At 44.5% G+C, this 24,317-nt stretch overlaps 1 protein-coding gene across 1 annotated transcript in view; it reads left to right on the top strand.

Annotated features, from left to right (window-relative positions):
• RIN2 (Ras and Rab interactor 2) overlaps positions 1-24,317 on the top strand; it is a 161,422-nt gene that overhangs the window by 93,707 nt on the left and 43,398 nt on the right. Inside the window, exon 3 of the mRNA XM_063101459.1 lies at positions 10,775-10,875. Within this exon, the coding sequence (XP_062957529.1) occupies positions 10,775-10,875 (101 nt within the window). The remainder of the gene's footprint in view (positions 1-10,774; positions 10,876-24,317) is intronic.

Below are 24,317 nucleotides of genomic sequence, written 5' to 3' on the forward strand. Positions count from 1 at the left end.
GGAGAACCCCAAACTTCAGGGGTAGATTTCAAAAAGTGAAAAACCTGCCTCTCATTCAAATACATAGTGAGTGTGCATCAAAGATGGATTTGATTCATTCAGTGAGAGAATCATATCACCAAGACCAAGTGTTCAGATCCCCTTACCAAGCCAGCTGCCAAAAACAGAAAAAGAAAAAAGAAAATCAATAGGCTATTAAAACTGGTTCCAGATGGCAGAGACTGGTAAGTAAAAAGTCAGGGGGCAAAAGAATAGCATCTTGAATCAGCTTTAACATCTACTGGGAGCCAGCTGTGTATATAACTTGGCAAGGTTAGATATATAAGCTTGATATTGACAACATTCAACAATGTTTTGACCTTCAAACAATGCAATTTCATATGGTTCGGCCCCACACAAAACTGGCTAAAGACATACAGGACAATAAAAAATAAAACCTTTTGGGTTTTCTTTTCTGCCAGGCAAACAGCATCATCTGCACTTTATCAATCTTCCACAAGTTAGCATCTGACTTTACAGTCTGGGCCTTCAATACAAGAAAAGAGTCAAACAAAATGACATCCCAGATGACTGTGAGGTAGACGTGTTAGTGCCCAAGTATGACTTTGAAAGGAAACATTTTTGGCTTTATTTCAAATTTTGCATAGTTTTCTTAACTTTAACAGCAGCGTCTTGTGGCTGAACTAATCTGTGGATGGATGAGATTGATCTTCGTGGTGCACCTACCCAAGCTGCTTTCCCCTGGAGTTCCTCTGGAGGTTGGAAGGCTGAAAGGGCACCACAGTCAGGTTTTGGTTCCCATTTCCTATGCGAAGGGCTCCAGGCTTTGTGTTCCCCCAGGAAGCTGGGGCGAAGGCACCTCCCTAGGGACTTGGAGAGAGGGTCAGGTAGAGCCCAGGAGGCTGGAATGCCTGCTGGTCCTCCAGCCAGCCCCTACTTTATAAATTCCAGTGTGCTAGTTCCCACACAGCATGTTGTCATTAACAGGACAACCAAGCAAGTCACTAGCATTCCACCCCTACGGCTGCAGGCCTCTTCGACTTGAACTCCGTGGAGACAGGGATCAGAGCATTTCAATTCTAAGATTTTCTAAGATTTTCAAAGTTTATTGTCTCTAAAATCGTTTATATTCTATAATCAATGGTGTGTAAAATTGGCAGCTCTTTTTTTCTTGATGGTATGTAAAGTAAGTGTGTCTAGTAATGGCTAGTAACTTAAATTTGATGGAGTCCATTGTGTTATTGTTTTGCTTTCCTATTGTACATCCAGAGGCTGATGCTTAATAAGTACTCTATAAACATTTCTTGAAAATATTTTTTAAAATGCAAAATCAAACTTAAAACAAAATGGTAAAGCTCACGGGGCTATAGAAAACATGTGCCCGCTCTTAGAAGGAAATTAGTTCTTCTTGGTGCTTCTATGGTTTAGCTTATTACTGAACCTTAAAACACAAAGCCACAGGCAGTAGTACAGTGCTATCTGTGACTTCTGAGTTCATTGAATAATCTAACACAATACTGACCTCAGACAACTGACACCATAACTCAAGGCCACAGCAGGATGACTGTGTCAAGATATATAGCCACACAAGCTGCTCCCATATTTCATATATTGAACTACAGACACTATGTGTATCTTTTAAAAATAACTTTCCTTTTTTCTAACAATGCACCAAATTGAAGGTTATGTTAGAGTGTTTGCTCTGCAGGATAATTTCAAACATAGTCTAAGAAGCACAGCAACTCCGGGTTAGGCCTCTAGAATGGCACTGAATCCCCGGTGCCTAGTTAAGCATGGTGCTCCCAGCCCTTCACAGCCTCCCGTAATTGGGGAGGAGTGTCTGGCAATGGGGAGCTCGCTTTGGTCTCTTTTACATGTCCATAGGAGCAGTTTACAATTAAGTTGTTGAGAGGACCATGTCTAAAAGCAATTGGTGTACACTCAACGAGAACTTAACCGGGGATCAGAAGAGAATCGCTGCATCCTAGATGTGCAACCACATTGGTGTTTTTTGGTGGTGAACACTTGGAAAATCTGGAGCAGTCTCTTTTTAGTGGATGCCACAGTTTCATCTACTTCCCCATCCTGTTCAGCTGAGATTGTAATGGGCTGGTCAGAGCTCCACCTTCTCGGTGTCCTGGTTTACCCCCTGTCTGGAAGGGAAATAAACAGAGAAGTCACCAGGAGGAAGGTGGGGAGGGAAGAGCACTCACTGCACGGATGTGTGCCGGGGAGTGCTCCGAGCTTAGGGGACTCAGCAGTGAACAGAAGGACCAAACTACTGCCCCGCGGAATTGACACCCAGGTCGGGGCCATCTGGGAGAGCCTCTGGCTCTAGGAGTCATCTGCAGCAGGTGCATCAGCCTTGAGTGGGGAAGGAGGGGTGCCGAGCAGGGAGGTTTGGGGGCTCCCCGGAAACTCACCCAGAGCTGAAGATTTGCTGGAGAGTGGCTAACAAGAAGTGCTCCCAAGAGAAACCCGTCGTGGAGTGCAGTTGGAGGCGGGGAGGGAAAGAGGTCAGACAAGGCTCCTATGTCAAGCAAAGTCCCCTGAGGGTAGCTTTGGGTCTGTCTTAAAGGGAGCTTGAGGACAGTGTAGGACTCATCTGAAGAGTGGTTCCAGTTGCGGGGAGGAGCTGGAGTATTTGTACCCCAGTACCTATCAGTCACTGGTCGAGGACTGACCCTGGGGGACCTTCTTGGTCTCTGAACCAAACAAAGCTGGTTCCAGCAGCCTGAACACCTCTCCTGGCAAGGACAATGGAGCTGGCTGTAGGTGCCTGGGTTCTCTTCTCTTGACCAGTCTCAGAGGCATGAGAAGCCCCTCTGCTGGCCACACACAAGACCACCAGGTCTATAATTTTCTGGGGCTCCTCTAATTTCAAATATTCTATCCACTATAAGTACATCCATGCTTCTCAGACTCCATGTCCCTGTGGCCTGTGGGGACCATAGGATGTGGAGGTCTCTCTCATGGGCATTGCTCAAGGACCTGTGTCCCCCTGCAGATAAAATTAGCCAGAACATTCTGCCCACCTAATCATCCCCCAACACTTCTATCACCCATTTAAACCAGGCCACTCACTTTCCTGGCCTCATGGGCGGTGTAAATTGCTGAGCCCTGTCCCTCCAGCAAATACTGAAGATGCCCACCTGCCGACCACCACGGTCATTGCACAGACACCCCTGAGCAGCAGGCTCATCATGTCCACCGTTTACGGATGAGGACATGCAAGGGGCTGCATTATTTAGTCAAGGACACACTGCTTAAAGCAGTAGAGACTAATTGCGAGCTAGGCATTTAGTCAAAATTCTACTTTTAAATACTAAATTATTTGTGTGTGTTTCCTTTAGATACTACTGTTTACCACTTTGAGCTAAAAAAGGAAAGTTATTCACATCAAACCATGTATTTTACTTGACTCAGACGATGGCATGGGGTGGGTTCCATTTACCCTTTTCTCTACATAACTGGGTTATTTGAAGTGTGTTGTATTTTTTTAAACTCTAAAGTAGAAAATAAAATAAGAAGATAGGGAATACTGTTTTTTGGTAATAGAAGTTTCTGATTGCAGTTAAGGTGACGTTTTGAATCGGCAGGGTTAGGATGGACTAGTGTGTAAGTGCTGTTGAACTTATTTGTTGCTCTTGTGGTACTCTGGCAAATGTTGGCATCCTGCCGACGTCACCGATTGTCGGAGCTCTTAATCCTGTTCGTGACGCTAATTGTAAAGCTACTCGACCACGCCAGTTGTCGGGCTTTTACCTGCTGGTAATCCTGCACCGACTGGGCCACGTGGCACCACCTTGTAACCTGTTAAATGCATGGACCCAGCATTTTCCCTGAGATTTCACACAGTGCACAAGGCAGAACACACAAGGGTGTTTGTCGAGTTCTTTTACCTGCCCGTAATCCTGCTGACTGCACCAATTGTAGAGCTAGGGCTGGGTCTGGAGCTCACAGACCCCTGAAGCCCATGTCCAGATTGGGTCACCAGACCCCTCACATGCCAGACTGGGTCACCAGACCCCTCACATGCAGGTCTGAGCTAGGTAACCGGCAAACAGGTTCTTGGAAGCCATAGGTTTAGAGAGCATGGCCGCACGTGGTGGACACCTGAGGCAGTCACCAGTCAAGCTGCAGCACCGTGCAGGAGCACTAACTCCACCCACACACAACTTATTTACAAAGAATGTGCTGCACCACCCCCAACCGGATAGGCAGGCAAAGGGACCTGATTAAATTATTTTACTTTCCCAACAGTGTTCATCATGGCACTGCTTGTGATAGCAAAACATTGGAAATGACCTAAATGTCTATCAGAGTAGAAGGGGTGCATAGACTGTGGTATATGCCTATGGTGAAAAACCCTTCCCACTTAAAACAAACGAACAGGGCTTCTTGTATCAACCTGGTTAATCTCACATTTTGTCCAGCAGCTACTAGATGAAAACTTTTTAAGTACCCTCGTATTCACATATTCTATTTGTAATTATAATTGGATTATAAAATATACATGCAAACACCTTTGGGAAGTGTAACACACAAAGTTAAAAAAAAAAAAAAGTCAAGAGTTCAGATGCCCTTCCTGGCCAGCTGCCAAAAAATTTTTTAAAAAAGGCATGGTTCTTCTGAGATGTTCTGGCATCATCCCTGAGCCAGGTACCCTTCTACAAGAGAAGGGGAGAAGCCTCTGTTGCTTTTTTGTTTCCATGGTGACAGTTCCTGGGGACAAGGGTCATTAGAAAGTTTGGAAGAAGCCCATTTTTTCCTGGATGACTTTAGGAAAAAACCCCCAACATGGGATGTACCCATCAGACCATGAGGCTCCCCGGCCCAGCAGAAGTGGACAGGAGAGGGAACTGTTTGGGTCATGTGGCTTCTCAGATCCTGGAGGTGTGTCTAATGCCACAGAGCTGATTCCGAGATTATACAGGCCCACTACACCCCAAGGCCAAGTTGATGCACCTGGGGAATAGAAATTCATAGCTGGAAGCCAAGAACTTGACTTTTCCCACACCCTAGTTTTCAAGTCTTCATCATATCAGGAACACACCCCTTTTCAAACCAGGTAACATTCCCGTGTGAGCTGAGGAATCTGAAGAGTGCTGTATCAGAGCTTACTCTTTAAGCACTTTCTTGTTTTATTTTTACTTGACCTTCAAGAGAATTTCTCTCCTTTTATCTAACTCTAAAAGAAAGAAAACAAGATCTGGGGTCCCTCCTTTTTTCCTCCTCCTCTAGCCTCCCTTGTATGCAGGGATGTATAAAGGACTTCTCTCCTCATTAGGGGAAAATCACCATCTGTTGGGCAGTTCTCTAGATTAGAGACTTCTGGGCAGACAGGCAGAGGGAGACTGAACTCTACAGACACTGGTCCTTTGTAGTTCCAGGTCTCTGCTGCTACTGATTAAATGGGCTCTTTCCAGGCTGGAAGGCATATGAGTTTATTTTAAGTGTGTTTTAGCACCAGCTCTCTGCTTAGTAACAATGCCCATTAATATAAAGAGATAATTTAAAACAAAATTAGGAGCACCCCAGTTCCAGTTGCAGTGTTTTAATCTCATCATCCTTTTTAATCCTTCAACACCCCCCCCCCCACTCCTCCCCACCGCTTGAAGGCATCAGCTACTCACCCCAGGTGACCCAACCAACAGGGGGCTGAGTCAGGGTTTGAAGGCAGATCTTTCTGAGCCCAAAGCTGCTGTGCTCACCACGACTCCACACTGTCATACCACCAGGTAGGAGCTGCAAGCTAGGCTGCCTCGAAAGTGTACAAGGTTGCTACTTGAAGTGTTGCCCCTCGGATAAGGTCCCAGCCTACAGAGAAATTACCCAGAATGATTACAGAGTGGTACAAATTAGTGTAGACTCCTGTGCCAGACTGAAGTGGGGCAGGCCCAGCTTTGCCCAGGCCCAGCCCTGGGTGTGACCTCAAAGGGCGAGGAAAGAACCTGGGCCTTCCTTGATTGTTCTCCTGCCCCCGGCATGGATGCCAGTTGGCATGCAACATCACCCAGGTGAAAGCCTCAGGCTTCTCCTGGTCTGTTACACTCAAATGCTCCCAAGTCAGGGAGCCCAGGGCACTGGGTTTCTGAGTAGAATGATAGAGAGAGACCCAACCCCTGGCCTGCCTTCCTCTTTGCTCTTGTGGTGGTCACCAGGCCCCCTTCGCCTGGCTTCTTCCCCAGAAGTCCCCAGCCACACCAGCAGCCCTCTCTCCTACCTTCCAGAGACAAACAAACACATCACCCCTGCATGCATCCCTGCAGGAAAAGCAAGCACAGGCGTTGTCCTGGCTCTATCACTTGAGGTCTGCTGTGCTCTGGACTCATAGGTAGCTGTCTTTTGGATCGTGGCCTTTGTCACTGCTTGTGGGGTTTTCTGAGAATGACACAGATATGCTGTGTTTTTGGTGTAAGAACTACTGTCTCACCAACTTAGTGCCCTGGCAGCCTGTGTCCTGTCTCACCTACTGGCTGCACCAAGTTACAGCACTGGCTGTGTCGCCACCTTCCAACACTGGGCAGCCAAACAGCACTGTAGGACACGGCTCTTACTAACCAGCTCTACAGATGCGTGGGCAGCCCTTCCCCTTCTTGTCGGAATTTTGGACAGGTATACGGATGTGTCAGGGTTTGGGGTTGTGTAAATTGGTTTGGAGAAACTTGAGTTAGTAGCACCAACTTTGATAAAGGACTTACGTTGAGGCTGCTATTGGCTTTAACATGGGAAAGTTTAGGCTAACACTGGCCCCCTTTGGTGGGTGACAAGTAATCTCTGTCCTCAGAGAATGAAATCTGGAAGAACCAAGTGTAAGGGATGAGATCTGAGGTCTGCAGGAATTCAAAACAAACAAATAAACACAAATTTAGCCAGGAGCAATGTGGGAAACACCCAAAATCCAATCCGTGGGATCTGGGCCTGACCTCAGAGAGGAGGGAATGTTTTGTGATGATAACTTTTCCTGGTGGAGGGGCCTGGTAGGTACACAAACACCATTCTGTGAGGCAGACTGGCCCTGGAGCACTGAACTCTGCTCTACTTGTGAGGTAAATCACCCTGTGCTGTTAGATGGGTGAGTCAGGACTGAATGGAAGGGACTGAAAAAATACCCTTATCTAGCAGGGAAGGGTCCCATAGTGACCCAGCTAGGTGCACCCTCCGTGCTCGTCCACCTTTGTGTCTTGGGGTCACTGCACCTTCCTTTTGCTCTACAGGTAAGTGGCGTTGTTGGTGAGTTGCCATCTGAGTGCTATTGTGCGAGAGCCACCTGCGGTAGGTTCTCGTGTTTGGGCAGGTATGGAGAAGAAAGCAAGCATGGAGCTTGGAAGTCTGGAGGTGCAGCCAGGGCATGAGCAGGAGCAGCATCTGGAGGAAGCAACCTAGCTGGAGGTGATCCACTGCTTTTCCTGGGGAAGGCCATTTGGGAATTTTATGTTCAAGTCAATATGGTGGCCGGGAGGGTGTTCAAAGGGTGGAGAGGTGAACGTGCCTGGTGACCAGTCTTCCTGCTGGGTGGGAATCCTCTCGCCGAGGTTTGTTTGTGGCTGTAGCTGGCCCTCCACTGGGCAGAGCTCTCTGCTCCCTGGAGGGTGTGTGGCTCTCCTGTCTGGGACCACAGCCATAGTCCAGAGCAGGAGAGAGACATAGCCCCAGGTTGATGGGGCTTCAGCTGAGACATCCCAGGAGGGACTTTTTTAGTCCCTCCATCTCCTTCCACTTTCATACATGTCCACCCTTTCTTTTTCTTATTTTCTTAATAATTTTTATTGTGAAGTATTTTAAACATACAAAAAATCACACAGTACAAAACACTCATCGCTCAGCTCTGTGAAATCATGTCATTTTGCCATTTCGTTTTAAGAAATAAAATCTTACAAGTGGCTGAGCCTCTTGACCTGTGAACACCTGCATCCGTTTCTCCAGTCTAGAGGTACGCACGGTTGTGGATTAGCACATATCTTGAATTACATGTATTGGGAGAGCCTTCGTATGTGTGTGTGCACCTATAAACAATATACAGTACTGCTTGGCATGGTTTTAAATGGCATATACTTAATCTGATGCTTTTTGACTTGCCTTTTTTTTTCCCTTTTAAAAGAGCTTTCTGAACTTTTATATTTATAAGCATGTGAATACATATACCTCTGGTTTAGTAATTGTAACTGCCATATAGTACTCTATCTGTTATTTGTTTATTCATTCTCCATTAATGGACATTTAGGGGCTTATCATTTGGTGCCTTTACAAATAATGGTGCAGCAAATATTCTTATAAAGGCCTCCTTGTGCCATGTGCAAGAGTCTCTCTAGAATACTTATCTAGGTTTGTGTGTCTTTAACCCTACAAGATATTGCCAAATTCTTTTACAAAGTGGGTCTATAAATGATATCTCTCCAGCAGTGTAAGGGGATCCTGTTTTCCCACATACTGAAATATTTAGCATTGTCAGGCTTTTTTTTTTTTTTTTTTAATTTTTGCTACTGGGCTGTATGTAAGATGGATCTCCTAATCATTTTCTCTCCCAAGGCTCCAGTGCCTCCGGAAGCTCCACCTGCAGCCCTCACCCCAGTGGCACACACAAAGAGGATGGATCAAGCATGAATGGCTTAGCTGGCTTCCCTTTTTCTGACCTCTAAGTATTGGGAGTGCCTAGAGCTGTTTGCTGGGGGCCTTTCTCCATCTACACCCTCTCCTGTCACAGAGATAATCTCTCCTGTCACAGAGCTTTGGAATACAAACACATGTGCCAGTGACTTCCTAATGTATAAATATCTCCATCCTGAATGTCAGAAGATACTTATCTGATGGCCACTAAGCAATTGAATCAAAATTTAACTTGTCCATAGTCCAACTTCATTTCCCCCTGCAGCCTAATTTTTCCCCATTCCTTACCTACCATCCCAGCAAGAGCACTGCCATTAACCTAATCCCTCAAACCAAAAACTTAGGAGTCATCCTTGATTATCCTCTTCCCACCACCTCCACATTCAGTCCATCAAGTCATATCCATTTCTAGGTCAAGTTGTTTCCCCTTCTTTGTGTTTCCACTTACACCACCTTGGTCTGAGCCATTTCTTGCCTGGATCACTGTGGTCGCTTCTAACTGGTGTGCCTGTTTCTCCTCCTGTCCTTACCAGCTATCTCTAGCCAGAAGCCAAGATGATTTTTTCAGACCATACAACAGAAATAAAATGTCATTTCCCTACTTAAAGCCCTCCCGTTGATCTTATTGCAGAAAACTCGAATTCATGAATACTGTGGTCTACAAGGTAGGCAAGACCTGGTTCTTGCCTGTCTCTTCTTCCACACACGTCGCCAGGGTCTGGAACTTTCCGCCTGTGTAGTAGGGTGCTCTACCTTTGATCTTTTCATGCCTTCCCTTGTCATTCAAGTCTCTATCACTTGCACAAAAACCAATCCTGACCAATCCATCCTAGTTTGACTGGCTCCTTAGTCACTCCCTACAGCATGACCCTACTCTGTTTTCATTGTGGAACATCCCAGTGCTCTGTGCTGTGGCATGTCTGCCCCCCAGAAGGTCATCTCCGTGAGAACTGACCTCTTGTCTACTTTTCTCTCAACTTAGAGTGCCTGGTGTGAAGTGGGTGCCCATAAAGTTTTGCTGAATTAATGGATGAATAGATGGGGTGAAAAATTTTGAGCAGCTTGTCAGCTCAGATGAGGTTTCTCTCCAAGAGTCTGGGTGGGACAAAAACTACTCGAGACAAGACAACACTAGCACAGTGTTTCTCAGACTTTTTAGTCTCAGGAGCCCTTGACATTTTTAAAAATTATGTAAGACCCCGAAGAGCTTGTGTTTGTGTGGATTATATCTATAGATATTTGCCATAGTAGAAATTAAAATAAAATATTTTTAAAATATTTATTTTCAAACAATAATAGAGCTACTACATGTTAACATAAATAACATTTATGTGAAAAATAACTACATTTTCAAAAAATAGTGAGCAGAGGGGCACTTGAGAACAGCTACTGCACACTTACTCTTCCTAGTAAGCAGCAGTAAAGATTCTGTTGAACGAATGTTAGGTGGGCTCAGATTTCAGACCAGCCTTTATGGTCAGATGCAGCCTCTTCGCAGGTGCGTGGGTGGGTGGGGGACACAAGATAGCATGAGCCTTTTGCAAGAAGAGACCACATTTCCCTCTGGATATCCCTGTGGCCCACCCGCCCACCTGCTCAACCACTGCCAGCATCGCTCAGTCCTTTCTCTTCCCTTCCCCTAACAGTTCTCTCTCTTAAAAAAAAATACAAATAGGATGAGAAATCATTTTAATGCCTTTCAAAATCAATTTGTAAGCTGTCCGTGTCTTTTAAATACACCTATTTCTGTAACCAAAATAATGATTGCATGCATTTATTTAATCCAGGGAATTCTTTTGAGTGTTTCCTTTGACAAAATGAATGTTGAGGCCGGGTTGTACCAGAATTTCTTTATTCTTCTCTGTATTCATGTTGATAAAGCAACTGGAAATTATTTTCCTGATTACTCTATCGAAACAGACTGGGTTTCATATTCTTTTCCTTACTACGACACCGAAACCTAAGTACTTCCCCTTTCTAAGGAGAAGCTGCCTATTTTTTCCTCTGATTAGAGGAAATTTGCAGATCCAAGATTAAAAAAAAAAAAAAAAAAAAAAAAGATGGTCATCTCTGTTCCTATTGAAGAGCCTGAGCTTCCCAGGCCCCCGCAGGCGCGCCACGCCTCTCCAGTTCCTGATGTCACACTATTTTTGTCTTTGAATAGCTCATTGACACAATTGCCTCGGAGATCGGAGAACTGAAACAGGAGATGGTGCGGACAGATGTCAGCCTGGAAAATGGCCTGGATCCCGCTGAAACCCACAGGTGACCGAAAACGCAATTAGGTGATGGGTACGAGAAAGGGGCTAAGTGACATTTCAGTCACTTCTCAGAACTTTGGGAACTGGAAATGAGGTGGTAGCTATAGATGAAGTTCTCTGTAGGAGGTGGGAGTGGCCTAGGAGCTAGTTGTCTGCTTGTTTATTTCAATCACTTTGAAGGCACTTGAACTTTATACCCTCCCAATTCCTCTTGGCACCAGAACCCGGAAACCTAAAACTGTCTGTGCCATATCCACCTACTCACAATGTTGGAAACAATAATACAGCAGATCCTCCGTGTGCAAAATAGAATTCAGTGTAGCTGTGTCAGTCTCCAGAAGGTTTAAAGGGGAGCAGCTAATGAGGATGGACTCATTTTGCATTCTCAGGTCAGAAAAAACCCAGCAGTTACCATAGCCGTTAACCTGAAAAGCAATCCAGTATGTTGGAAACTGGATGTGGTTGTAAGTGATTAAGGAGGGGGAGGCGATATGCGGTGCTGGTTACATCATGCCTGTGTACATGTTGCACGTTATCTGATAGGGACTGGTCTTTATCTGGAGAATGGGATGCAGAGGTCAGGGTGGGGGGTTGGGGATTGGAGGTGACTCTTCCAGCCCTTTGATGGTGTAATTCATTTCTAACGAAGACAACAGAATATAATCACTGCAAAAAGACTTGGGTACTTGTTGCCTTAGACGCCAGATTCATTATCAGCTTCCCCCTTTCTCCCAGCAAGTGGGGTTGGGCTGCCTGGAGCAATGTAAGGCTGAGGTTTATGGAGTGGGTTTTGTTTGCAAGTCTTGCAACAGGTAGGCAAGCTGGGTGGTTCTTGTTGTCCAGGCAGGTTTCAAACCAGCCTGGCTCGTTCTCTGTGGTAGACTGAAGGGAGAGAGCACCATCCAAGGGAGACACTCTGCAAGCTGGAATGTGGTGCTTTGACACTCAATGTCTCTGGAGGAACTGCATTCCCCTTTAGCTGTGGAAATTCCGTGTGCCTTCCATTTCCTTTCTGTCCTACTAAATGATGGGGGTAGACCAGATGGCCCCTGCGCTCCTTGCAGCGTACCTAGGTATTCTGTAATTTTTCTTGATTTGGGTGTGAAAGGCTTTGATTAGTTTATTTCTTTTCCCATAAACCAGACAAATGCACAGTGATTTTCATTTAGACACTTTCTGCTTCACATTCAGAGTAGTTCCAAACTCAGTGGAACTTTAGCCAGGGGATTTCTCAATGCCCTTTGCATTGTTTTTTTTTGGTTTTTGGGGTTTTTGTTTTAATTTTTACTGAATCAAAATTGATTATACATATTTTGGGGGTTCAACATTCAGATATGTTGATCAAATCAATATTATTAGCATATATATAGTTACAAATCATAATTATTCTTTATGCCCCTTGTCCAATCTCTTCCCATCCCTCTCTCTCTCCCCCTGCCCCCCTCTAATTACCCTAGATTTCTTCTCTCCTTCTGAAAGAGTAATGGTTACTCTGTTAATTTGTTGCCTAGATGATCTGTCCAATGCTGAGAGGTGTGATCAGGTCCCCCAATGTTAGCATAGAGCAGATGCTACTTCTGTCATTCTGAAATGGGCTTTGTGGAAAGAGACATCCTCTTCTTTTCTTTATCTCTACTGGTGACTCTCCTTGTGTCAATGCACCCCAGTGGCTGGCAGACCATCTGCGTGGTATGCCCTTTGCATTGTTGAGCCTGAGTCCATGATGACAGCAGCGTCAAGAAGAGAGCTTTGGTAGCACTGATTTCTTCCCCATCCAGGAAACACAGCACCGTGAGATAGACAGACCCCTTGCTCCGCAGATGACAGACCCAGACACATAGTGGCAGGAACCCCTCTCCTGCATGTAAGTCACAGGGGATGTTAGAGTCGTGGGAAGGAGTGTTGTAACATGTTAGGGGACGTTAGGATCTCGGCCTCTGACTTAAGTGGGCATTAGGGTAGGAGAGCTGGGTGATCATTTATCTTTAACTTTTTTTTTTTTCAAATTTAAGAATGACTGTAATCATTCCACAATAACTTTATTTATTTTTTTGGATTAATGTCACTTATTCTTGAATGCTATGTTGGTTAACACCGAATTTATGAATTTTCAGAGGCTTTTTACTTGGCTTTATTCATTTAATGGGAAAGAAAAAAAAGTAAGGTGAATGTCCATATACCATATACATGGTTAAATAAGGACATTCATCTATGCCAGGCACTGTTCTGAGTAGATGCCCACTACTAATTCGCTGACTCTTCCTGACAGCTCTATGAGGTAAAGCTGCATTCTGCTTGTCATTTTACTGATATGTAAACTGTATGATGTGGGGGAAAACAGGCAGATTAATGAGGCTTTGGCTCATGTGCTGGAGTCTCTCACTGATTTTTTAGAAGCAGTGACTGCTTTTAATTTCTCCATTTTGTCCAGTGGAGATCTCAGGACGGCTAGACAATGAAGAGGTAGTATAAAGCGGACTTTGAGTTGTTTCCAAAATTAAAGCAAAGCATTGCTGTGGCCACAAGGGAAACAACAATTCAGCCTGGCACAGAGCAGCCCAAAGGGGAGAAGAGAGGAAAGGAAAACAGGCCCGTGAGTAGCAGAGAGCTGCCTTGAGCTAAACCCTCTAGAAAAAAGTAGCAAAGGTCACCCCCTACCTGCTGACCTTGGTTCTACAAGTCTGACGCCTGCACGAATGCATCACAGCCAGCTTCCTCTGTGGCATGAATGTGAGCTGTGATAGGGCTTCACCTCCCCTAGCCATAGACACCACAAAATGTCTGTGGTTTCTGGTTGGTTGAACACTGGGTTAAGTGCCACACTAGTCCCCTGAGTTAGGAATCGCTATTCCCCTAGCCGTGTTGGTATTTGGTTGCTCCTTTGTGGTTAAATTGAGACATGCTTGAGATCTTTAACTTCTTATGCCATAGACTCCTTCTCAGAATAGTACTTTAAATGTATAAAATAAAATATGTGGGATGACCCAGTAAAAACAATTATATTGAAATATAATGATCAAAATTCTTAATGTGTGATTTCATAGCCCAGGTACTTCCTTTTTAACATGACTTGACCAGTTACTTTTCTGACATGACAAGGTCTAGCTGTGGGTCTAGGAACTACTGTCGTCTAAAAGCAGAGACAAGCATAAATAATATAAGTTCTATAACAGCTGTGACAACAATAAAAACCTCTGTGGCTTCTTTCGGTGACAAAGTCCCACGTACTTAGAATACTTTGTGGCCTACATTCCAAATGGCAGGAAGTTAATTTCAAAATGAGGTTGGTGAAAATAAAGATAAAATAACCATTTATTTATAAAATAAATGAAATAACTTTTTTCCATCTAGTGGTCAGTGCCACCTCCCAGCCCACCCCCTTCAGCATCATCTGACATGGTCTATCCATCCTCTTTTCTTGGAGCACTTTCCTGGCGTGGTTTCTGGGACACCATGCTCTCTGGGTTCCTCTCATCTCACCTGCTGCACTCCAGGTCTCCTGGCTGCTTCTTCCTTGTCTCCCTGACCTCCTAACCCTGCAGTTCCCAGAGCCCAGGCCTTGAACCTCTTCTCCTCTTCTCTCTGCCACTAACTTTGTGCAAGACACTTAAAAATCTTTGTGCCTCAGTGTCCATATCAGTAAAGTGGAGGCAATAATTGAGCTACTTCATAGGGTTGTCAGGAAGATCAAATGAGTTAATAGCCGCAAAGGACTTAGCACAGTGCCCAGCAGGTGATAAACACAATATATGTTGTTTAAAAAGGAGGTCTGTGACCAGTTGGCTCAGTTGGTTAGAGCATGGTGCTGATAACACCAAGTTACAGAGTTCGATCCCTGTACTGGCCAGCCAAAAAAATAAAACAAAATAAGTAAATCAAAAAGAGGTCTCTAGCGTAATTTCCTAGGTGGTCCCATGCAGTCTTACGGCTTTGATACTGCATAAATGTTGGTGATTCCCAACTTATATCCCTTGGTTGATCCTCTTTTTGAATCTAGGTTTGTATCCAACTACCCTTCAGCCTAATCTTTGACATCTCAAACTTACAATGACCAAGACTGAACCCTTGGGATCCCTTCACAAAGCTGGTCCTTCCCGGGTCTTCCTGCATCCCACTAAACATGCCCCCAGATGCATGGGCCTTACAATCATTGCTGGTGCATCTTTCTCTCATAGTCCTCCTCCCATCTATCTCCAAATCCTGGCAGCTCTACCTCTAAAATAGATCCAGGCTAGGACCACTTCTCACCAGCACCACTGCAGTAGCAGTGCCTCTGCTCAACTCGTTCCAGCTTCTCCAGGCTATTATCCAAGCAGCACAGAGAGTGATTCTTTTAGTTCATCTAAAACCAAGTCATGTCACTCCTCTGTTCAAAGCCCTTCAATAGTTTTTTATCTAAATCCAAAATTATTACCGTGGCCTTCAAGACCTTACAGGATCCAACTTCATAGAACTTGTACATAGAACGATAGATATTAATAGATGCTATTAGTACATAGATAAATAGATAATAGTACATAGAACATGTGCTTCTAATCTCCACAGAGTAGCAGCAGTGGTAATAGATTTGTGGTAAGACATTTTCCTTTCATGCCTATTGACAGGAACCAGTTTGTTCAATTTCCTCGCAGTCCCCTAAGGTGTTTGTTTATTTCAAAACACCAGGAGTGTTTTGAATAAAGTTTCAAGGGATTCAATGAGGATTGACCAACTCTTTGCTCACACTGTTACCGATATAGCAACAATTAAGTTCAACTTAAAGAAAATACTTATTGAGTGGGTGCTATTTGCTAAAATACCTAGGCAATGGAGCCCAAAGATTTCCTCAGCCTAAGGGAGGAAAGAATTGTAAAGAAGTGGCTGTCATACAAAGGAATAAGGACGTAGAGGAAGACTGTACCAGATGTGGTTGCACAGTTCTGAATATCCTACATCACTGAAATGCATACTTTAAAACGGTGAATTTTAGGCTATAAGAATTGCATCTGAATAAATGTGTTAAGTGTGTGTTAGAAAATTTTTTAAAATTAAAAAAAGAGAGAGAGAGAGAGAACATGTCAGATGAATAGAGGAATATACCAGGTGTCCTGGGGACTTCAGGGGCGAAGTAGGTTAATGCCGGGTCAGAGGTGGTTTTAGAAACAACGAGACTCAGCATCTACCTTATTAAAAAATGAGTTGAGCAGGTGTAAAAATAGCTCCTGGATCAACATGTCCCAAAGAGTTGTTTCGTCTGTCCTGATTGGTGATGTCTCTCCTATTTGGGAAGGTTTCTAAAAAGAACATTGAAGATTTCTTTTTTGGTTACTAAAAGGAGAACATGTACATTGTGGGAAAAGCACAATGCAGATAATAAAAATAAAAATTACCATGAACTCCCCCACCCATTGAGACAGAACCACGCTGGTTATTTATTATGCTGGGTTGGCTCTTCTATTTCTCTGCTTTGGTATGTATCCTTCCAGAGTTTTGCAGTACTTTACACATTTAAATGGTAGATCATGCACGGTTTTTCACTGACTTCATAGGGTGTTTTTGGTCATCCTGGAAATGCTCAGTGTCCTAGAAACTGATTCCGTTTTCGTTAAGGGAGAGCAGCTATCAATTTAGTGGCTGGTTTCTCTGTCGACAGTAAACTTCGGCCACGTAACTTTAACAGTGGCATACTTTAAAGTTACATTTATTTTATACTTTGCAGGCTTTGCCTAGCTGCTATATTGATAGTTGGTTCTCATAAAATATCTGCTTGGTCAGAATTCAGTTGTGAAGTAGTCAAGCCAGGGAATAACACCAGTGCAGCCAAAAGCACTTGAGTACCAGAAACTGCAAGTCCGCGGAGCGCCCGCCTTTCCGTAGGGCAGTGCAGGGTGTGCACTGCTCTGGGCTGGGGGAGGTGGGCTGAGCCTGGACCCCGCCTGGCTCCTTCTCCTGCCTGTTTTCAGCTCCAAGGGCAACCAGGACAACAGGTTCTTTGTTTCTACTTCTTATTTTTACAGGAACGAATGAATGCCTCTGCCAGCATTGATTCTATATCTGGCCTTTTCATCCCTAGCTGGAGAGTCAATGAGAGGAAGTTCCTAAGCAAAAAAGGCCACCAAATCTTTTTTTCTCTTGTGCAAATGGCAGTGCCTCCCCCGAGACAGACACACATGTTTCTTCCCATTTCTGTGTCCTCTTGTCCTGGTCCTCAGCAGATGGAACTAAAAATCACCAAGGCCCTCAATTTTTTCATAAAAAATCCTCCTGCGACATGCTTCTAGAAATCTTTTTGAGGAAGTTGTGGCCTACTCCCTCAAAAAGCAGCAGCCTTAGCCATGCAGGAATAAAATTTTCAACCCCAAATACTCATATATCAGTGATTCTTTTTCCTTTTAGAGTTTAAGGGGACAAAAAAGGCCTCGAGGAGTTAACCTCTCATCTTGCACACTGGAGGGAAACTGCACACATTCGGAAAACTGGACTTGGGCCCAGTCGATCACTTTCTAGAGTTCTGACCTCCAAGAAGGAGTTAGACTGGATGGCCCCTAACATCCCTTGGCTGCATATGAGGTGATCCTTACCAGAGCATCCCTTCCCCAGGCCTCTGCCGGTCACTTTTCCCATCCTGGGTGGTGGGTAAAGGTTTTCTCAGCTCACTTGGCAGTTTCTGTGCTATGAACTGAGAGGGTTAGCCAGGGTCTCGTGGGATGCAGAATGAATTTGGGCCCTCCCCCTCTTCTCCAGACCTTAATATTATAGAGGAGGGGTTTAATTCAGCATCAGAGTTCTAAGGAAGTGTATTCATGTCTGAAGGTGTTAAGAAATTATTGGACATCTACTACTAGGTATTTTTTTTATATTGAAGGTTTTCTGGGAATTTTTGGTTTGCTCTGTGGGTATCTATGTTTAACAAAAATTGGAATTAGTCCTGTGCCAGAGATTTTTTTATTAGATGGATGTCTTTGGTATGGACTGTTATTTTCTGTCTCTCTACATAGGGGCCTTTTCTACTAATAGTTTTCTAGAAATTATTGATCCCATACCCACCACCTCCCTTCCCCCAGCCCTATTAAGCCCTCAGTTCATCTCGTTGGCCATGTATTAAGCCTGGCATCCTGGCCACTGCTTGGCCTTTGGGGTATATTTGCTTTCCCTTTGATACATGGCTAAGGATCTACTACTCCAAGAGCAGGAACGTGGTGAACACAAGACTCCAAATTCTGCCTGGTTCTTAATTCTTAAGATGACCACTGCTTTGGCCTCTTGTACCCAGAAGCCTGGTCCCTCCAGCAATGCCATGTCCCAGTTTCTTGCCATAGCAGCTGGTTGAGCCAGCATCATATGAAAAGACTTCACAAGTACAGGGCACAGCTGAAGGCAGGATAAGGAAGGGAGGTCCCCCGGGAGGCAAGATACGCACGGTAATGTCAACACAAAAGTATTGAGAGACGTGGCTTTTTTCCTTTCTTTTTCCATCTGAAAGTTGAGGGTGGCAACAAGGGCATCCAGGTTGAGAGTGGACCCTGATGGTAGATGGAGAACTCTCCAGCTACAAAGACCCGCTGGCAGCCATCCTCAGGAAGGTTCTGGGTTTTTCCTTTCCCAAAATCACATTAAATGCTGCCAAAACAAGCTCCAGGATATTGTTCTTAGAATAGTCTTTGTCTGTCCTTGACTGGAAACACATTGCCTTGCTTTCTTTTTGAGACTGTGCAAAAGTGAGGAGACAATAAAAGAGTCATCCTGGAAATTCCCACTGAACAGATTCTGTACTCATAGTTCCGAAGACATTCCAGGCTCTTAGAATGGGAAGTTCTTTTCAGGTTGTGTTTGTTTTGGTAACAGATTTCTTTTTTCAACTAGAATCCATTTTTAGACAGAGGGAAACTGAGGCTAAATGACATGTGGTACTGGGCCAAACCACACACCTAGGAAGAGCCACCAACGAGACTTCAGGTCTACCGCAAATCCTCTTTCCAGCACCCTGTGGAGGATTATGAGACTGAAGGAGATTAGAGTTGGAGTGGACGCCACTGAAACTGTGGCATGCCTTACAAAAACACTGTCTTGATATTGATGCACGCACATGTGCAGGAGATGGGTGGTTTTGATTCCAGATAAGTAAGAACTTGTTGATAACTGAATGCTATGGCCCCCCGAGCTGTGTGTATGGGATTCCCACTTTGGATTTCTCCAGACCTCACACAATGATCCTACCTTAACCAAAGGGTCCTTTCCTGCCAATACCATCTACCCTCTAGTTTCTCAGTGTAAGAGTAGGCATTCTGTTTGGGGACGTCGAGTGGAGAGCTTTTCACCGATGTCCTGTGAAGGTGGGCATAGAATTACAATTCTAGGCTAAAACTCACCATCGACTCTCCCAAAGCTCTCCAAAGTCCAGCCCTTGCTAGTTGACCTGAGGCTAGAGGGGTGGTCCATGAGTGAAATTCATGAGTAATGAGGAAAGAGCTGCTAAAACTTTGGATTTGTTGTTCTGGAAGGATTAGAGCTGTCTCCTCTTCTCACCCCAGGCCATGAGATGGCCATGGGCCATGGGGCTCTTGGTAGCTGTGGCGATTTTTGCCACCCATTTCCTGATAAACACAGAGACAAGAACGCTTTGTCTCCTGAGACTGAGCAGCTGGATTCTATTTGTTAGGGCCTGGCTGAGGAAAGTCCTGAATCAGAGGTGGGGGGGTGGGGGGGCAGAAACCAGTTCATGGAGAAACTCAATGCCCGTGACAATGTTTCTCCCTGCCCACGGAGCCTCCCTTCCTCACTCACAGCGAATAAACCTTACTGTCTGCAGAGGACCTCCCACTCAGGCTCATGTCTAAAGCAGACATTTTATCAATGTCTGCCCCACACTAGGCCTGAGTATGGCCTGGGGGGTAAGAGCAGGCCAGTAGGGGAGAGAAGTATGATGGGTGAGGGCCTCGGAGGCCTAGAAACAGCAGGTCGGGGAATTTGGTAGGTAAGAGTACTTGCCCCTGAAAGACAGAATCTGAGCTGGGTTTTGACAGGGAGGTAGGAGCCAGGTATGGCAATGGACATTCAAGAACAGCTTCGACTCGCCAGGGAGGGAGATGAGCCTTGGCAGTAGATGCTTTTATAGGATGATCTTCCCCCTTGAATGCAAGGGAGGGGCTTGTAAACATTAATACCAGAAAACTATTCCAGTGTCCCAATCCAAATTATCTTAGTTCAAATTTCAGTCACCTGCTGTGCCACAGTTCTCCTCCTGATCATGTGCCGTCTTTACTACTAATTTTCCTAATAGCTTTCTTTAAAAACAAAACAAAACCATTTTCTTGACTCGCGTTTTACATTTATTTACATTTACTTAAAAAGTAAATTTAATATCTCCACCATAATTGGGAAATACGCTAAGTACACATAACTATTAAAATAAGCATTGGCCATTAAAATAAACACTCTGCCTCCATGTATCACCTGGACATGTCCACTGCTCTTTGGGAAATATTGTCAATTTTTAACGAATCATTGAGTTGTTATAAAGTATCAGAATTAATCCCTGCTGTTCCACTAATGGCATTTTGTTTTGTTTTTGAGTTCTTCTCTTCACAGCTGGACTGCAGCTCCACATCTGGGTGACAAGCAGTGTCATGAATCATAAGCCATGGTTCAGTCACAGGCAAAGCAAATGCAACCTGGGGTCCACTTCTTTTGTTTATTTTTCTTTCCTTTTGTATTGTTGACGAGGTTAGCATCCTATTGATAGTAATTAGCCCCTCAATTTGTCTTCATTTTATGCCATGTTTTAGGCACTTACCATGTAGACAAGGAGAAACTGTCTTCTTAGCAATCTGAAAGGTCCACAGGAGGAAACCAGCCCTCAGGCTTCAAGAAAAGCAAGGAGTCTTTCTTAAGGGTTGAGTTTTCAGGGAGCACCTTGCTGGAGTCCAGGTGATACCAGGGTTGAGCCTGCCCCTCACTCCTTCAGTCCCAGATCTGGAGCACCCCTTGCAGATTACTCAACCCCACACCCAGTGCCAGGATTGGCCCAGGACTAGCAGCAAAGCAAGACCTCTCCACACCTTTGTAGAGCCTGATACAGGAGAGCAAGGGTGGTCCCTGGGGCCAGGGGTTGGGAAGTTAGGAAGAAGGAGATAAAAGCCAAGGCCAAACTATTTTTTTAGGAGGTTGTGATAGTCTCTCCTCCAACTCATCCTGCTGACTCAGTCTTCCCAGTGTCTCTAGGTGACTCAGTTCAGAGCCCAGCAATTCTGTAAGCAGAAGCAAAACAGAATTCCTTGATAAAATACAAGGGTGGCTTTGTCCCTGAAGGTAGATCACATGCAAACACAAAGAAGGGAGCCAGAGGACCGTGGAACTCAGCTTAGGAAATCCTCACTGAACTCAGCGTTAGCACCCACCGTGTTTATTTCCACAGAGAACTTGTCATTCATTCTGTGAGAGGTTTTCCAGAAATTGTTAATTACCTAAACCAATTCCTTTTTAATTGAACTATGATCTAACAGTCTGCTGTAGAAAGGAAATCTCTTAGTAAATTTTAAATATTTAACTGAAATAACTAATGTCCTTAAAAAGAATCAGGCACTTCTTATCCTAGATGATATAAGTTGTCCATTTAAAAAACCTAGTTGCTCATCCTAGTGTGTGCAGGCTTATTTACTTGTTCTGTCCGGATATCCTAACTCTGAGGGCAGAACCATCCAGAACACTGCACACCTACTGAGACCCACCAGTCAGATGGACACGTACCACCCTTGGTTGACAGAATTTGGCATTTTGCCTTGCATCTAGGCCCCTTGAACTTTATTTTTACTATTCAACAGCCAAACTAGGATTTGTTATGTCTAGAAAGCTGTTGACTATATTTATTATGCCCTCATTTCTTTTCCCACAGAAACAACCTCACATCAAATTTTTATATGTTTTTGCCTTGTTAATTGTCTCATTTGTTTGCAAAAGACTGGTCTGTAAAGTCAAAGTATCCACTTGAGATGTGTTGTTTGAGATGGAGCTTGGGAGAGAGAGTGGTGTGTTGGGAAGTGCAGGGGGCCTTCTGAATATGTGTTTGTCTAGACCCTGGTCATCAGGATTGGTCATTAGGAGCTCCCTTGGTAGACTGTACTGTCTTCTGGAACTCTGGTTTAGGACAAGAAAGAGCATCAATCATTTGGAAGTTCTGCTGTGTGTCTGTGATTTCTCTGAGATGAATCTGACTCTGACAATTCTAATAAAACTAAGGTTTTAATAAAACTAAGCTCATCAGAATGAGCTTCCTACAATTGCTTATTATTCTACTCCCCCGCCCCCAGATTACTAACACCTGACCCTGGGAATGAAGGGAATCCAGCCTGGTGGAAAGGCCACTCTCATCCCACACTCCAAGGAGCCTTAAGTCAGGTGCGACCTCATTTAAGAGGGTGGCTAGTGCTGGAGAGCCCTGCCCCTTTGGAGTGGGTGGAATATCCACCTATCTGTGTCAGGCCATGAGGTCCTGTTTGGTTGGAATGGGGACAGTTGTAGGATGTGATGCACCTTACACTTGTGGGGCATTCTGTGGTTTCACATGTGGGTCTCATTGAATCTGCATCTGAGCTTCATCTCCCCATGACAGCAAACCTAGACGCAAGGACATAGTAGTTTTTAAGGGTTGAATAAATAAATGAATTTTATACTCGTAGAAGCCCACTGAGATGGACGGTATTATTACTTTTCCTCCAGTTGATTATTTTGAGAAATTTCAAACATTATAGAAAAGTTGCAAGAACAGTGCTGTTCACCTAAATTCACCAATTGTTGAAATTTTGCTACATTTGCTTTCTCTCTATATATTTTTTTCTTTCTTTTTTGGAGGCTGAACATTTGACACTTTCAAACATTTTCAAGCTTTGCCTCCAAATTCTTCAGCATGGACCTCCTAAGAATAAGAGCATTCTCCTATGTAACCACAATAAAATATCACACTCAGGAAATTAAACATTATTACAATATTATCTATATACACACCTACCCAAATATCCCCAATTGTCCATTACTGCCTTTTTTATTCTGATGCCATATGAGATCAAGTTCACGTACTCAATGTAGTTATCTCTGTATTCTTCTTTAACCTGTAATAATCCTACAACCTTTTAAAAAATCTTTCATGACACTGACACTTTTGAAGAGTCTAGGCCATTGATGTTGCAGAAAGTCCCTGAATTTGGATTTTTCTGATTGTTTTCTCCCGTGTCAATTCAGGTTAAACACATTTGGGGGCAGGAAGGACTACCTGGATGATAGGGTATCCTCAGAGCCTCACATCAGAGGCACACGAGATCAGGGGGTCTCATTTTTGGAGGAGTAGCATGAATCACTTGGTTAAGATGCTGTCTGCCAGCTTTCTCCATCGGTCAGTTGAGTATCTTTCCATTTTCGTAAGTCGTTAGGTATTTAAGACTGTGAACGTCCTGCCTCCTAACAGTCTTTCGCCTACTGGTTTCAGCATCCATTCACAGTTCTTGCTTGTATCAATTACTACCTGATGATGGAGGTATTATTATTTACCATTTTCCGATCAGAAAGAGAAGGCTCAGAAAGGGACCCAACCAAGTTCTCATGCCTGGCCAAGCTAGGAGAGGAACACCATGCCTCCAGCCCTGAGCTGGCACTCTGGTCATCCGCTGTGACCATGTCTGACCATGTCAATATTAGAATCTCCTGGATCATGTCACTGTGATTTACCTTTTATAAGCAACTCATTCTCTGCCTTCCCTCTTATTTGCATGCAGACATCTGTCTTAGTAATCACTAGTTTCTACTCATCTCATCAGGTTCTGTCTTAGGTGGAGTTCCCTAGAAGCAGAGCCCCATGCAGGGATTCTTGTGCAAGTGATTTTTGGAGGGAGGCTCTCAAGAGCAGCCTGTAAAGGAGGGAGGGGTGTGGGTGGGGACAGGGGAGCTAGGAAGGCAAGGAAGTGCTCAGCCTGATCCCTCAGGGAGACCCCAGGGTTGTCCCACCTCGAGGCAAGAAGGCCACTCTTCCCCGCTCATACAACAGTATGGCTCACACAGCAGTATGTCGTAGCAGTGGGTCTGCACCCAGGGAGCAGCATAACTTCCCTGGCACTTCCCAGAGAAAGGGGCAGCTGTGAGCTTTTCACAGCCCTGCCTGGCCTAGTAAAGGGCTTCTGGTGGGGCACCAGTAGCAGCCACTAAATGCTTAATATTTCATTTATTAGTTATTTCCTGAAGGTTGTCTCTGATAAAAGCGAATTTTTCCTGTAATAATATGCTATAAACCTCACCTGGGTGGCTGAATCGACAAGTGAGCTTAGTCATTTGCAAAAACAAAGTCTAATTTATGGTTGCTCCTGTAGGAGGCCCCATGAATCTTATTCACTGTCTTTCCATTTGGGCCCCGGCTTTTTAGGCTGAGGTCAGTTGTCAGAAGGCTTTTTAGCTCCTTGAAGCAACTGAGGAGTCACAGGACGT

This window comes from Cynocephalus volans, chromosome 1, assembly GCF_027409185.1.
Source record: "Cynocephalus volans isolate mCynVol1 chromosome 1, mCynVol1.pri, whole genome shotgun sequence".
In the NCBI taxonomy this organism is placed as follows: Eukaryota; Metazoa; Chordata; class Mammalia; order Dermoptera; family Cynocephalidae; genus Cynocephalus; species Cynocephalus volans.